The sequence below is a fragment of the Apodemus sylvaticus genome, chromosome 20 (genome assembly GCF_947179515.1).
Source record: "Apodemus sylvaticus chromosome 20, mApoSyl1.1, whole genome shotgun sequence".
Classification (NCBI taxonomy): domain Eukaryota; kingdom Metazoa; phylum Chordata; class Mammalia; order Rodentia; family Muridae; genus Apodemus; species Apodemus sylvaticus.
Window position 1 is genome coordinate 42,412,454 of NC_067491.1, and position 17,239 is coordinate 42,429,692.

Below are 17,239 nucleotides of genomic sequence, written 5' to 3' on the forward strand. Positions count from 1 at the left end.
TCTGTACAGGACAGAGAGTATCTAGAAATAACTCAAGAAATTATCCCCCAAACAACCCAATTAATATAGGCTAAAAAGTGTGCGTGGGTGGATGGGTGGATAGCTGTGTGTGTGTGTGTCTGTCTGTCTGTCTGTCTCTGTGTATGTGTGTCTATGTGTGTGTGTGTGTCTTGTGAGGGTCTGTCTTCGTGTGTGTGTGTGTGTGTGTGTCTGTATCTGTGTCAGGGGGTAGATGAGGTGAGGTCTCTATGATGTTTACAATTTAATCCAAACTCCACTACCTCCTTTGTCTCCTTTCCTTTGTTTTCCAAATTAAAAAACCTTCTGCTTTGGCCCAGGCCTGTTCCTCTCTGTCCATCAAACAGGAAAGATCTCTAATTTTTTTTTTGTCTTGTTAAATTTTGTTTGCTTATTTTCCGTTTTCCTCTCCTTTTACCAAGTTCTTTTTTTGGGGGTTTAAAAGAAATGGATTTTAGCTAGTTCATCTTCAACTCAATGGCTCATGGCCCTGGCCTCCTCCTGCCTCCATTTCTCCACCACCACCCTCATAAGAGGAGACTGCTAACATCCCCTTGCCTAGCGCTCTGATGGCCTCAAGCCGGATGGCAGATGAACACGCGCTGGGAAGCTGCCAGCACAGGTGTCTCTGGTGCTCGCTCTCTGCCCCACCAGGCATCTGGTGAAAGCTGTGTGGATGGAGACCCACAGCCTCCCTGCTTCCCCGGAGAGTCCCATTCTCGCTCCATGCTTTTCAGAACTCAGGACTTTTTGGCATTCTCATGAAAGAGAATAAAACAAGAGCTGTCTTGAGAGTTGGCAGACCTCCAGTTAGTTATTCAGTCAATACTCTTCCCTTTCCTCCCCCTTCCCCCTTAAAGCAAGCAAAAGTGGGGAAGCTAAGCATATGCCGTATACCAGCATATGAAGCAGCAAAACCAGGGTGTTTGCATTTATGTGTACCTCGTAAATCCTGAAACACTGCAGGTGATTTTTTTTATTTTTCAGAACCCTATGATGAACATAAGGACGAAACCTGCAGAATAGAGAGGCACCAATGAGAGGCTTCTCTTGAAATTTTAATTACATTGAATTTAAAAATAGAATTCTTTTTAAACTGCTGGGCTTATGATCATGTTAAACAGACTCCGTCAGGAACAAGCCCTTGTCCCCAAGCTCATCTCCGTGAATGGCCTCTCTCCCCTGACTCAGGACAGATGTGTTCTGATGGCTGTCACCTCTTGTTCACTCACTGAAGACAAAGCCAGAATTTCTGGGGTAGAGAAAACCGAGAGGACTCCCCTCTCTTTGGGTACCACCTTATCTCCTTCTAAAGTTCTTTTTGGGAAAGGCACCTTTCAATTGTTTTTCTTAAAGCTACAGAGGGGGAAAATACATGTTCTCAGGAATCTGCAAGTAAAAGTTCTGGTTAATTCTAAGTGGACATTACACCTTTGGGATAAGAATTAAGTTCTCTGCCCACCCTTCCTGCCTTTAAACATCTTTTTTTTTTTTTTTCATCTTCACCTGTGTTTCTGCTTCCAAATGGTTCCTGTCCTTCAGTCCCTGGCAGAGTAGGAGAAAGTGTCCAGGCATTAGGAAGAGTAGATCCTCGGGGAGCCCACATAACCCAGGCAGGATTCTGCCTATGGGATACTTGCCTATGGAGTCAAGGCAGGAGGTCTAAAAGCTGGAGTGGACATTGACTTTGGTATTATGGTTAGATATTTAATAATTCTATTAAATCTTGTTATGACCTGGGCAGCCTCCCAATAATTGATTTAGAGACCTATTGATTTATTTAATCAACTTTAACACAATTTCTGGGTGGTTACCCCTAAATTATTTTTTTAAACTAGACTGGCTATTTCCCAGATGCGCTCCCCAAGTTACTCTTCCAATAGTCATTCTGTGTGTGCTAGATTTGCTCTGTCAGCCCATTTCCTGGTTCTCCATACACCCCCACCCTACCCCCACCCCCAGTGGTCCCTACCTGCTATCCCCATTGGGACTTGATGCCCCCCCCTGCATCTCCCCCCCCCACCTACTCTGTTCTCCCCAGAAATTGACTGTCAGCCACTTGGCAGGCACAGTTTACACATTTGGTGTATGTGAGAGTGTGTTCCTCTGGACTGCAACTAGAGCCAGTATTTAGCATTTGAATATATAGCAACACCAGATCAGCCTCTAACACCCGGGGACCAAGAGGTGCAGGGGGTAGGCTGAACAAAGCAAAGGCTGGCAGGAGGTGGGGTAGGAGACAGAGGAAGAATAGGGGGAGGGGGACAGGAGGAGGGGGAGAGGGGGAGGGGAGAAAGGAGAGGAGAGAGAGATAGAGGGAGAGACAGAGAGAGAGAGAGAGAGAGAGAGAGAGAGAGAGAGAGAGAGAGAGAGAGAGGAGAGTCAAGGCACTGGCAGTCAGGAGGACTGAGCCCAAGGCAAATATCCAGCATCCCTAGTGTGTTGCCCTTTCTAAGCAAGGCTGCAGACAACCTAGGGAGATGCCAGGCCCTCATGGCAAACCTCAGCATACTTTGCTGGGTACTGGATCACTCTTAAGAGAGTAGTTTATGCTGGGCATTTGCTCTGAAGAAGGCATTATGGTCCCTGGGCTCTGGATAATTAGGATGAACTTATAGCCCGCTGTCAAGGACTAGTTTATTCTTATTACAACCCCAAGTATTGTAGGAGAAAGCTAAGCATCCATTTGAGGTGGTGAGGATAGAGTACCAGGCTTTGGGCATGCCAAGCAAGCATTTTACTGCAGAGATGCCCCTCAGCCCTAGGTGGGTTTTGAAAAGACATGAGAATGCTTTCTCTAGGTTTTAGAACGAAGGTTTGGGATGTTCTCTTTCCTTCATGTAATGTTTTAGAGTTAAACACATAGTTATGTTGTTCCCACCTTACAAATGTTCTATGAACTACAAGAAGTGGGCTTTATTAGTTCAGCCTTGGCATAGAAGAATCTCAGGGGAAATGCTAACTGACTTGCTGGAAGGTCCGGGGACAGAGGAAAGACCACAGCATTGATAGATTTCGGGTGAAGGAGCCAAGTAAGACTCACCAAGTCCTGCCACTATTTTCTGTCTCCGACACAACAGACAGCTTTCCCAGAATGGTTGGATAATATCCATTTTTTTTCTTTTAAAAAAACTGGGCAAGTTTCCCAAACAAATTTAATGACCAATCTTTGTTTTAGTTGTTACCTTTTAACAGAAAAATGAAATACAGAATGCTTACTGAATATGAAAATCCTCATATCTATGTATATATGTGTATATGTATGTATCTATCTAGGTATATATGTAAAATGCATCTATATATATATATGCATGTAGTATCAATGAGAGAATCAAATAGTACTCTATGTCACAAAGACACTGAAGAAGACTAGAGGATTAAAGTTTCTTTGCATACTCTTCCACCATTCTGCTCTTTAGACCATCTTCTCATTTTGCATAGTAATGTCCTTCCTTAAGTACACACACGCATACTCATTCTGTTCCTACAGGGTGGAGTCACTTAGGGCCATGCAGGTGCTCTTGCCTAGCTTCTTCCAAGTACAAGCCTTTAACCTCCACTCCACTGGTCCCTCTGCCCTCAGAGCATCAGGTCTTCAGTGACCTTAAAGCAGTGTCATTGTCCCTCTACAGCAGTATTGCCACTGCCTTCTCTGTCTCCACTTTGGCTCTTGTTTTTCATCTTTCTCAATTTTCTTCAACTCTTTCTGCTCCTACCAGTCCCCCAAACACACACACACACACACACACACACACACACACAGATACAGAGACACAATCACATATATGTACATAAAAACATAAACACACATACATAGATATACACATAGATACACAAACACACAAAGATACACATACAAACATAGATTTATACTCAGACACACACAGGCACATATAGAGATACACAGCATGTACACACACACATTACACACACAGAAAGGTACAAACACAAACAGACTCATATAGACACACACATACATTTAATGTTCATACATAGATACACAAAACCCACAGGGATACATATACAGACATAGATATACAATCAGACACATATATATACACAGACACATGCACAGACACACATAGCAGAACACACACAGACAGACACAGACACACACACACACACCTCTGAAGTATGCAAACACTGCTTGGCCTTTTCAAGTTCTTCTGATTTGTCATAGTGTCATAGTTCTTCTGATTTACTTTGTGTTAGCTGGACAGCCATAACACACCATCAAGATCTACATAAGAGTGAATCTACTGTCGACTGATTGGCTGGGGTTTCTTCACCAGTCAATCATATTCATATGATATGATTCATATTCATATTCAATTCATATTGATTGACTTTTTTCACATTCAGAATAATTTGGGTAGGTATCTTCTGTCATTGTGCCCTTCCCATGTTTTAACGTTTAGCAGCTTGAGAGCATAAATACCCATACACATTATGAGTGTATTTCTTTGCCAGCTCTTTGCTCATGTTTGTGCAATGAAGGAATAATTGAGTAGATGATATTTGGGGAATTCAGACACTTAACTCTTAAACAAAGGCTTAATTCATAAGTCTTATTGAATCTAAAACCAATACCCCTCTTGACTTTTCAAATTGAATATATGAATACATATATGTGTGTGTTTGTTATTTTTAGAGTCATTGCGATTCACGAGAAACTATCTAATCTTGCACAAATAGCCCAGATATCCTTGCCATCGGTTCCTGAAGTTGCTTCAGAGGAAACTATCTATGAAACAGTAGAACCTGACGATAAACCAATTGATACAGACCTGGAAGTAAGTACATTACTGGATGACTGGGAAATGAACTTGCAATTTTAAGGAGGATCCCATCATATATCATCACTTAAGTTCTTGTTTCCTTTGTTAGAGCAGGACTAGGGAGCCAATCCAGAACTTCATGATTCCCCTACCTTCAGTCTTCTTTACTTATGCTTCCAGATATGGTCTAACTCTTGTGTGTACATGTGTATTCACATGCACCTGTGTATATGGGAATACGCGCATATATGTGTGTGTGCACATGGAGGCCAGTAGTCACCCCCAAGTATTATTCTTCAAAATGCTGTTCACCTGGCTTTTCACAGAGAGGCATTTCACTGAACCTGGAGCTCACCAATTAGGCTAGATTGGCTGGCCAGTGAGCTCCAAGGATCGTCCTGTTTTTATTTCCCAAGCACTGGGATCACAAGCATGTTCCATGATACTAGGCTCTTATTTCTTTATTTTTTATTTTTTCTACGAGTTCTGGGGCTCCAACTCAGGTACCTGTGTGTGGTGGTTTGAACATGCTTGGCCCATGGGAAGTGGCACTATTAGGAGGTGTGACCCTGTTGGAATAGGTATGGCCTTGTTGAAGGAAGCGTGTCACTGTGTAGGTGGGCTTTGAGGTCTCCTATTCCTCAAGCTCCGCCCAGTGTGGAAAAGAGCCTCCTCCTGGCTACCTGCAGAAAACAGTCTCCTGACTGTCTTCAGATCAAAACGTAGAACTCTCAGCTCCTTCTCCAGCACCATGTCTGTCTGCACGCTACCATGCTTCCTGCTATGATGGTAACGGACTAAATCTCTGAAACTGCAAGCCAGTCTCAATTAAATGTTTGCCTTTAAGAGTTGCCTTGTTCGTGCTGTCTCTTCACAGCAGTGCTGTCTCTTCACAGCATTGGAAACCCTGAGACACCATGCTTGTCAGGAAAATGCTTGACCAACCATGCTGTCTCTCCAGCATGCACCGTGTGAGGGAAGAAATGGGGTCAGACCACGCCTCTGTCCTTCACATCTTCCTTATGCCACTTGAGCTAACATTGTGTTCGTCAGATAAGACTAATGCTGTCTGTACCATTATCTCCCTACTGATTTGGAAGTAGGAAATCCAGACCTATTTCCCAAATGGTGCTGATGGCAGTCCAGAGCCATTACTGTTTTCTCATGTCAATTTTAGATGCCATTGATTTTCTGTTTGGCTATTTTATGATCTGGCAAACTTATCACCTGCTTTTTCCCAACATTTGCCTTTCTTTCCCCTTCTGAATGCTGTTGTATCACAATACGTACTAAAAAACCATACCTAGTGTTCATATTTTTATGGGCCTGTAAAAAGTGCCAACAGCTAGGGCACGAAGCCCTTTGGTTATGTTCTTCTCTTGGGTGTTTGGTTTTCTGGACTAATTTTTTTTTTTATGCTTCCCTATCTTCCATTCATTATATCCAATTTCCAGGTGTTCATTCATTCATTTGGTTCAATTTCCATTGAGTTCATTTGACTCAAGGGCTCAAGCTGGTCCCATCCTGTCTCAGTGGCACTTTCTTCCTGGGCATCCACAGTCATTTACGCCAGCTTGCTCTCAGAGCCAGCCGTGTGTCTGCTGCCGGCACTCCCCTGCCTGCTTTCAGGTTGAGGCTGGATCACTAGGAGCTACTTCCTTACCTTTCTTCTCTGAAAAGCTTTCAGGATCTCTTCTTTAGTTTCACCTGGGCTTTTGTTCTCTTAAGTCGTTTGGCCAGGTGACTATGTAACCAGTTACCAATAATAAAACCTCTTCAATTCTTAAAGAATAATATTTACGTGGAGCTTCGTTTTCCTCTTTGCCTCATTGTGTCTGATTTTCAGAGTATACTTGTTGGTATTTTCAGTCTCGGTTTACTAGGAAAATGACTAAATGTGTTTTCTCTCATTATGTAAGTTAAGAGCCCATCTGTGTGAGACTCTATAAGGCGAGCCCAGATAGCCTTTGTAAGATGCCACTCTCCAGCATTTAAGCCCTCCGCTCTCTCTGCTAGGATTTATAAGGAGCAGACCTCTTAGAATCTAGTCATTGAAAAGGTTCAATGGCCTTAGACGTGACCATGTGAATTACGATGCTTACCGATAAACTCTGTGTGACAATAAATCTTCCCATAGGTCAGAAAGCTCCCGGTATCTCAAACTCGGGAGATTTTGAAGAGATATACAGATTATACATTTCTTTCACGAAGAGCACATTGTCCTCTCACGTCTGCTTTCAAGAAGGACTCAGCCCTCTTGGCGCACAAGATCATTTTTTGTAGTGGCGCACTTACAATGGCAGTTCTCCAGTCACAAGCTTATCGGAGTGCTGTCTTCGAGACATGGTCTAGAATATTCTTAGCTTAAATTATTCCTGGTATGGAAAGTAGTTTTCTTACGAATCTGTCTGTCCTCTTAGCTCTGATTGTCTAAGGTGGGAAAATGTCTACAATATGAATAAGGACTCTAGGCTGTGTTCTGGCCCTCTGCTTTACTACCTAGGTCAGATGGCTAATGCTTTTCTAGGATTAATTATCATCTCTAAAATAAATAATCCTTCAAAGATAAGCTGTTTGGATAGAACCAGGCTTTCCAGAGTTGACCCTGGAAAAATTCATCGTAAAAAGACAAATGTCTGAGACAGGAGGTTGACTGTGAACATAAACAAATCAAGAATAAATAGGGTTGTGGGGGAGGAGGGAAGGATCCAGAGGCCGTGCGTTTCCCTAGTGAAGGCCGGCGACTTGCTCTCATGTTCTGATTTGGAGCACTGGGGTCAACCACAGCTGAACAGATCCTCTCCAATTTTTACATCCTCTGTTCTTTTGCATTTGTTTTCTTAGCATATCCTTGGCTTTAAAGCATGTTTTAGGCATGTTCCAGTTCCCATTGGCTCTGTATATGAAGGGACATCACCAAGTAGAAGGAATTATGTTTACTTGGAGTTGAATTGGCAAGTGAATTTGTTCACAGTATTCCTATTAATAAGAGATGGAGGTAATACATATTTTTCTTTCTTACACGATACTAAGCAGCACTTTAAAAACAAACTACATTCTGGTCTATATCAAATCTCATTAACTAAAGTTGTTGTCATGGCAATTCTCACTTGGAGCTAATTAGAAGCTGACTAGGACACTTGAAGAAATCGATTCTGGTCTGGAATTGAACAGGAGCTCCTGACTTCTATAATGTGATACTTCGGTTACATATTACGTATTATTGGTTGGAACTGCCTATAAGGATGTAAACATGTGCCCTTGGTCGCTATGCATGGTGTTCATTTTGTTTATTCCTTTGCTTCTTCTCAGGCCCTTCCTTTTTCTTTTTTCCTCTTCTATTTAATTGTTTCCCCCTTTCAAAGTCGAGAATAAGCCAGGGAGTTTTGAGCACAGATGTTAATTTAAGGTATATTAAGAGAGGCCACACGGCTGGTGTTCAGATCACTTCTGAAACATTCTAACAGGACCAAGGGCTCAGAATGTCTGATTTCTATTGCTTCACCATTTACAGCAAGCAGAATTGGCATACTACAACATAGAAAAGGACTAAACTTGTAGCTCAGTCAGTGGAGCGCTACCTGACATAAATGAAGCCCTGGATTCATTCTCCAGCTGCCTTAGTCAGGGTTTCTATTCCTGCACAAAACATCAGGACCAAGAAGCAAGTTGGGGAGGAAAGAAAGGGTCTATTCACCTTACACTTCCACATTGCTATCCATTACCAAAGGAAATCAGGACAGGAACTCACACACTTGGGGGCAGGAGCTGATGCAGAGGCCATGGAGGGGTGCTGCTTACTGGCTTGATTCCCCTGGCTCCCTCAGCTTGCTTTCATATAGAACCCAGGACTACAAGCCCAGGGATGGCACCACCCACAATGGGCCCTCCCACCCATTTGAGAAAATGCCTTATAGCTGGATCTCATGGAGGCATTTCCTCAAGGGAGGTTCCTTTCTCTGTGATAACTCCAGTTTGTGTCAAGTTGACACAGAAAACCAGCCAGTACATCAGCACAACCTAAAAGAGGACTCAGTGGTCAGTGCCTCTACTCCCAGCACTTGGGAAGCAAGGGTAAGAGGATCAGAAGTTCAAGGTCATCCTCCTCTGCTACATAGGGAGTTAAGACTGGCCTGGGCTACATGAGCTTCTTTCTCAACAAAACAAAGGAACAAAGGAACAACAGCAACAACAACAATATAGGAAAGTATCTCCAAGCCATGCTGATTTTAAGATGTAAAAAGATTATTTGGAATAAGAATAGGCTGATGTAAGAAGCTCACTATATGTTTGCCAAAATACATAAGGTTACTTGAGCAAATATTTATGGAAGGCCTTAACAGTATAAATAGATGGAAATTAGTACAATATTAAAAGTCCCAAATCTAGAAGCACCATGCCCACGGAACAACATTTTGAGGTAGGTATAGCTTAGTTCTGATAATTGTTTTTTTTAAGGTTTAATTACTTTTTAATTGAATATCGTCTTCATTTACATTGCCAATGGTAAAACCTTTCCCGACTTCCCCCCTCCGCAAAGACCCCAAACCTCTCCTCCCACCCCCTGCCTCCACATATATGCCCCTCCACCTGACACACTCCCACCTCCCCTTCCTCAGTTTCCCTTTGTTGGGGCCTCTATTGAGCCTTTACCTGACCAAGGACCACTCCTCCCACTGATGCCCAACAAGGCCTTCCTCTGCCACATTTTTGGCTGGAATCATGTGTACCCCTTGGTTGATGGTTCAGTCCCTGGGAGTCTTAGGGCGTCTGGGTGGCCGAAGTCATTGTTCTTCCCATGGGGCTAACTGTTTTGCCTGCATGCATGTCTGTACACCAAAGGCAAGCCTAAGATTGTAGAGATCAGAAAACCGTGCCAAATCCACTGGAACTGGAGCCTCACATGGTTCTGAGCCACCATGTGGGTGCTGGGAAGGGAACCCAGCTCCTCTAGAAGAACAAGCGCTTCACAAACCACTGAGCTACCTACATAGCCCTCCTTCCTTTTTTCTTTTCTTCTTTCCTTCTTTCCTTCCTTCCTTCCTTCCATTCTTCCTTCCTTCCCTCCTTGCTTCCTTTATTCGGGTCTTTTTAAAATTTGTTTTTAGTGCACTGGTGTTTTGCACAGCGCTTATGTCTGTTTGAGGATGTTGGATTCCCCTAGCACTGGAGTTAAAGGCAGCTGTGAGCATCCATGTTGGTTGTAGGAATTGAACCCAGCTCTGGAAGATCAACCAGTGCTCTTAACCACCGAGCCATCTCCCCAGGCTCGCTAGTCTCACGAGGACCAGGTAGAGCACAGCGAGCCTCATGGAGCCTGGCACTGGAGTCAAGAGCCAAAGCTTCACTCAGACCTGCAGGGGACACAGACACTCGCTGACCCCTGCATCTTCCTCTTCCTCTGCTCGCATCACTAATGCAGTAGCTGCCTTCTCCAGCTCCATATCTTACCTCGCAGCTTACATGGCCAACACCAGTCCTAGTCCTGTCACATTTTCTCTATGATGTTGCAATGGCAGGGAGTCTGGCTGCATCAGCTCTGCCTGTAGGGAGGTCATCTGAGGTCAGATGTCCACACATGAAGACAACTGTATCCCTCCAGTCAGGCCATGCAAGGCCCTCAGCACACAATGTCCACAGGCTAATGGCTCTTTCCAGTTTCTTCCCCCATCAACCTTTCCCTTTGGTTCCCAACAGCCATCCATTCTTTTCTACCTAAACTCACCACTCCAAGCCTCTGGGATCTGAATCTCTTCATCCCAAAGATTTCTTCTTAATAGAAACCTTATTTTGATATAAATTATTGACTCTGTCGTCCCTCTGCAGAATATGCATCTTGGCCGTCAATATCAATAGAAAAACGCTACTATAGCAGCAGACATTTGTGATTAAGCTCAGCTCTCATGTTTTGTGGCTACCTTATATCCTTTCAAATAACGTAGATGACTGGAGAAAAAGTCCTCCAACTCTCTTTCACAGCCTGAGAATAAGGGTCACGTGACATAAGACAAAGAGTTAATTAATATGGAATACTCTTCAGATAACATCAGAATCACCCTGGTGCTTTCTTCTTATTTCTAGAACATGATCCTAGAATGTTGCTCTGAAATAGCAGCTCTGTTTTCCAGCGACAAAGACAAAGACAAAGAGCCCTCTCCACTGACTGAGGTATGCACCTCCCCTCTGAGACTATCTGTATCACATCCCTTTGGCTATGGAAATAGAAACACAGCATGTATCCAACTGCAAGTACAGCAGAATACACTCCTGAATTCACGTGCAAAATTCCTACATGTAAATTTATAATAGCATATTACTTTGTTAAAAGTTTTTGTTTGGCCGGGCGGTGGTGGCGCATGCCTGTGAGGCAGAGGCAGGCGGATTTTGAGTTCGAGGCCAGCCTGGGTCTACAGAGTGAGTTCTAAGACAGCCACAGCTATACAGAGAAACCCTGTCTTGAAAAAAACCAAAAGCCAAAAAAAAAAAAAGCCAAAAAATTTTTTTGTTTGTTTGTTTTTTGTTTTCTGTTTTTTTTTTTGGTTTTTTGTTTGTTTTGGGTTTTTTTTGTTGTTGTTGTTTTGTTTTTTGTTTTTTGTTTTTTGTTTTTTGTTTTTTTTTGCTAGAAAATTTCCTGGTGAGGAAAATTATAGAGAATTAAAAAAGAATCACTTCGCTAGGTGGTGGTGGTGCACGCCTGTAATCCCAGCACTTGGGAGGCAGAGGCAGGCGGATTTCTGAGTTTGAGGCCAGCCTGGTCTACAGAGAGAGTTCTAGGACAGCCAGAGCTACACAGAGAAACCCTGTCTCGAAAAAACAAAACAAACAAACAACAACAACAACAACAAAAAAAGGAATTACTTCATAGCCACCAATCTGTGAAAAATGCTCTGTTAGCATTTGGAGGACATCTAGAATTTTCTCCATGTATACATAATAGAATTTTTACATAAATGGAATCAACTTTACATACATCATGAAACTTGCTGTTTCATTAACCAATAATGCCATGGGGGAATATTTTTTGAATGTGAAAAGTCTACTTTGTCATGTTCATTGCCTTAAAATAGCCTCATTCATTTGCTCGACAAGCACTCTTTACATAGCTAAATCTTATGATGAGTCTTGAGATGTATGTATGTATGCATATGTTGTGTATCTATAAAATAAACATACTATATAATTTTAGCCATTTGATGGGTGGGGCAGCTGTTAAGTTCACATCATGCACACATTACCTTCACCCACCTCTCAAACTGCTTCATCAGCCCAGGCAACAACTCTGCTCTGAACAATTAGCTCCCCATCCCGCCCCACCAACCTCCACTACTCCAGGTAACCTCTGTTCTACTTTCAGCTTCCCAGTTTGCCTATCTATTCCAGGTGCATCATATAAATGGAACTGTGTCATACTTGCCCCCTTATGTGTGCTTTACTTAATGTATCATGACATTCTAAAGTTATTCGCAGTCTAGCGCACATAGTATTTCATTGTTTTTTGCTTTTGTATCTGCATTGGGTCTATATACCAAGTATGTTTATCCATTTATCTGATAATAGGTGTTTGATTGTGTTCACCTCCTGATTATTGTATTACATGGTGTGTGTGTTCACCTCCTGGCTCCAGTGAGTGGGTGTATATCCTTAGGAGTGGAATTACTGAATCGCGTGGTAATTCTGTGTTTAACTACTGAAGGATCTCCCATTCTCTTTTTCCCAGCACCTGTACAACTTTAAGCACCTGCAGACAATTCTTAGGGTTCTGACTTCTTGACAATCTCACCAACTCTTGTTGCTTTCCCTTTATCCCTTCTCATGCCTATGCTTGGGGGTGTGAAGTGGCATTTGGCTATTCAATGTGTATTTCTTCAATGGTAAACAGTGTCAAACATTTTCTTGTGTATTCATTAGCCAGCTGCATATCTTCCCCTGGAAAATAGCTATTCAGTCCATTGCCTACCTTTGAGTTGGTGTGTTCATGTCCACGTCAATGGTGATGGCAATGGTCCTGTGGAAATGACACCACTTCCTCTTCTGAGCAATCAGCTTGCCAAAACGCCCATCAACCTTAGCAGGCACTCCTTCACCTCATACTGCTCCAAATGGTTGTCTCACAAGTGACATACAAAAATCGTATGGCATTATTTGATAAGTATTTTTTTTTCTACCCCCATCCCCACCCCTTGATAGGTATTCTTAATAAGGCCAAAGGTATTTCAGATGTCTGTTGGCAACTTCTCGTTTCATTGGTGAAGCAGTGGCCACTTGTGTACTTGGTCCTCAGCTATAGAAGGTGAACTGCCTGCCTGTAAGGAAGGCTTGTATTAGCACTGGAGTGTGAACTGTGCCAGCAACATGGCCCTCCCCTCTCAGAGCTTCCTTTTAGTAGGGGAATAGACAGTATTTGTATTAGTCAGGGTTCTCTAGAGTCACAGAACGTATGGGTAGTCTCTATGTAGTTAGGGAATTTGTTGATGACTTACAATCTGTAGTCCAACTCCCAACAATGGTCAGCAGCAGCTGTGAATGGAAGTCCAAGGATCTAGCAGTGGGTGGCTCAGTCCCACAAGGCAAGCAGGCTGAGAGTGAATCTTCCTTCTTCCAATGTCCTCATGTAGGTCTCCAGCAGAAGGTGTGGCCCAGATTAAAGGTGTTTACCACAACACCTGGATATGGGACTTGCTTTGTCCCAGATGACCTTGGACTCAGAGATCTCCCTGCCTTAATCGTCTGTGATTCATAGCCACTGTACCTCAAGATCTCCACGCTGAGATCCAGGTCAGAAACTTGTATCTCCCAGCCTCCAGATTAGGATCACAGATGAGCCTTCCAATTCTGGATTATAGTTCATTCCAGATGTAGTCAAGTTGACAACCAGGGATAGCCACTATAGTATTCATCGACGTTATCACCACCAGCAGTGGCAGCAGAAAGATAATTTTTTCAATTGCTAAAAACTAAAAAAGAATAAATAAAAAATAAAAGCATCCATACATTAGGATACAGGGTGTCCAACCGTAACCTGTGAATAAATCTACGCTGATAATTTAAAATAATGATTTTTTTGAAAAGTTATGCTCATTTGTTTCCTTGTAGTCTCCATGGATGTCCTGCTAGGCCACCAGAGCTGGGTGTCTTCCAAGGTCTAAACTCTTCCTTTTCTGGACCTTTCCAGGAGACATTTGCTGGTTTCTCTGGTAGGGTCATAAGGTCCTGGTTTCTTCGGGTTGGTCAGGCCTGAAGAGGCTGGTGATGTCTGAAGAACCACAGGCACACTGCCCTGTGCCTCTCATCAGACCCTTAGCTTTAGGCGCAGCAAGGCTGCAGCTTCCGTGTTTATATTCTCAAAGCGACTTGTTAGATTAAATTTTAATTCCCTTTAGATTTGAACTCCTGAATACAGTTTGTATTTTCCTTTAAAAAAAAAAAACCAAAACCAAAACAAAACAGCTAACAATGTGTCCCTTGTTCATTTTAAAATGAAGAACTTATTTTGTATTAAGTAAATATATAGCTCTACTGAGGTAGACAGCATAAAAACCAAGCTTAAATTTAATTTGGGTAGATTATATTTGCATGTCGGGCTCACTAGAAGAAAAGAATGAAGAGATGTCATGTGTGTGTATATGTGTGCTTGTGTGTATATGTGCACGTATATGGCATGTTCATGTGTGCATGTATATATGTATGCGTGTATTTGTGTATGTGTGGTGTGTAGGCATGCACATGTGTATTCCCATGCATGCATATATGTACATGTGAGTAAGGTGGGGTTCATTACATTGACTTACATGACTGGAAGCTTAATGGTCCCACAGTGGCTGGCTGTATGCTTGAGGTCCAGCAACCCCAGCAGCATCTCAGATGAAGATGCTGGAAACCTCAGAACAAGGTAACTAATGATACAGCCCAGCCTGAGGTTGCAGGTCTGAGTACTCCCTGCAGTCTGCAGAGTGCATACAAACTGAAGGGCTGCAGAAGCTGGAGCCACATGTCCAGAGGCACCGGCATCTGCTCTGAATACAGCCATGCAGGCAAAGTGGCTCATGCCCAGGCTGCCTGGCATCCTCCTTCCAACCTTTCTTCACGCAGACACTCAGCCGATGGAGTGGCACTCTCTGCAGTGAGACTTGGTCTTTTGGTCTTTCTCCTTGCTGTCCCATGTGCCAGGCATCTCTAGAAACCCCTTCAGGGGTCACCCAGAAGTGTGCTTGGCTTATCTCCTAGGCCTCTAATGAAGCTGATGATGAGAAGTAATGATAAAAATTAACTACCCCGAGTATTCAGTAATGGATCACAGAAAGGTGTTTCATGACATGAATCATGGACAGTGTCTGTGGGTTCTGTTTCTGGCAGATCCTAGTCTCACGTGTTAACAATGGTGTGACCCAAGGCTATACATACAAAATGAAATAATGAGGCCAACTTTTCCCTGTCATTGTGAACATTAAAACAGTAATTATCAAATATGTATAGAAGGGCCTGATACAAGCAAGTGCTTAGAACTGGGGTATCTACACATGACGGTTATCATAGAATTGGGGTATCTACACATGACGGTTATCATAGAATTGAGGTATGTAAGCATGAGTGATGTCATCCTTGTCCTCACTGTGTGTGGACGCTTCAGCTCCTAGTTAACTAATTTCAATGAAAGTTTTAGCATCTAAATTTGGTCTTTCTGTCTCAAAGCTAGAGGAAGAGAGAAACCGTGTTCTCTGCCCATTAATATAAGTCACTATTGAACCTGTAGCAATTAGGCCAGTGTGCAGAATGGTACCATGGGATCGAAATGGCATAGGAGGCATCTACACATCTGAGAGATCATGTCTTGAATCCCACACTTGATCTCCACTGAGGCAGACTTAACTAATAGTGCTGGAATAGGACGAGCATATCCCAATGAGTAAGATCTTGGATAAGCTAAGTGATAGGTGTTAACAGATATTTTTTTTTTTTGAGACACCATCTCACTGTATAGCCTTGACTAGCCTTTGTAGACCAGGATGGCCTCACTGACCCTGCCTCCTTGGTGCTGGGATTAAAGGTTTCCACCACGACGCCTGGCTCTTTGAGACATTTTTGTCACGGATATGAGATCTTGTTATGCAAGAATTTTAGTCTTTAATGAACACACCTACTACAAATTACCTTGGCTTGTCTCACCTCTACCTAATTAAAATAAATACTGCTGTGCAAAGGCTGTCACAAATAAACTTAGAAGAGCAAGGGGATAAAGACCACGCACACCTTCTTGGTGACAACCGTAGAATACCGATGACAACTAGATTTGATTTCATGTCATACAACAACAAAAAGTATCTCTTTAATTGCCTGCATAGCCTTGAATTATTAGTTTCCAAGCCATCAGGTAGGATTCAAATATGATTCTAAAATTATTTCCTCTGTCTTGCTATGACTAACCGCCCATGGAAGGATGAGGCCCTTTTATACAGCTTCCTGTCCATCATTAATAATTGACTGTCAGCTGTATGCAGGACATCCGTGTAGATAACGTCTGTAGCAGCAAGGCAGTATAGATGGGAGCACCTCCAGTCAGCTAAATTAATGTGTTCCTATTTGTCCCCATGACACGAAGAAACGGCTCCAAATTATACATATATGGGCGTGAGTGCACATGAATTGAACAAATCAGTTTGTGAGCACATATTTGTGTGGGCTAGAATCATACAGAATCACTAGCTGGATGCCATTCCTAGGCATAGATTTTGGTTGGAAAAGATGAGACTTATTACATACAGAGGTTCTAAAGAGTTTTTATCGACTGTTCAAGGTAAAAACTTTCTTTCAGTTAAGAATCTTCAGCTAGTCTTAGCATAAGTTCCAGATGATTTTATATATATATATATATACATATGAATATATATATGATATTCATGGAATGCTAATAAACCACTAGTAATAACACTACCTTATATTTGTTGAGAACATTACTAAGGCTTTTGAATATGTTGGCGTGTAGTTTGAGTAAGGATAGCCGCCATGGGCTTCTATATTTGAATGCTTGGTCTTTAGGGACAGGCACTACTTGACCCGGATTAGGAGGTGTGGTCTTGTTGGAGTGGGTGTGTCCTTGTTGGAGGATGGGTATTGCTGGGTGTAGGCTTTGGGGTTTCAAATGCTCATGTGAGGCCCAGTGTCTCTTCCCTCTTTTCCTGCGGCCTACTGATCCAGATATAAAGCTCTCAGATCTTTCTCTAGCACCACATCTGCCTGTCTGCAAGGCACCTATTGCTGCCTTGACGATAATGGGCTAAGCCTCTGAAAGCGAGCCCCAATTAAATGCTTCCTTATTCAAAGTTGCCATGGCTGTGGAGTCTCTGCACATCAATAGAACAGTGGCAAGGCTAACTGGATCATTTAATAGTAGAAGAATCTTAGAAAGTCGATGACCATTTTATTTTTAAAGTTATTGTATTTATTTG

General features: G+C 42.7%; 1 protein-coding gene across 3 annotated transcripts in view; it reads left to right on the top strand.

Moving 5' to 3' along the window:
• The window catches only part of Cfap54 (cilia and flagella associated protein 54), a 301,539-nt gene that overhangs the window by 259,297 nt on the left and 25,003 nt on the right, over positions 1–17,239 (top strand). For all 3 annotated transcript variants that reach the window (XM_052165291.1, XM_052165292.1, XM_052165294.1), the window contains 2 exons: positions 4,670–4,811; positions 10,878–10,964. In XM_052165291.1, the coding sequence (XP_052021251.1) occupies positions 4,670–4,811; positions 10,878–10,964 (229 nt within the window). The remainder of the gene's footprint in view (positions 1–4,669; positions 4,812–10,877; positions 10,965–17,239) is intronic.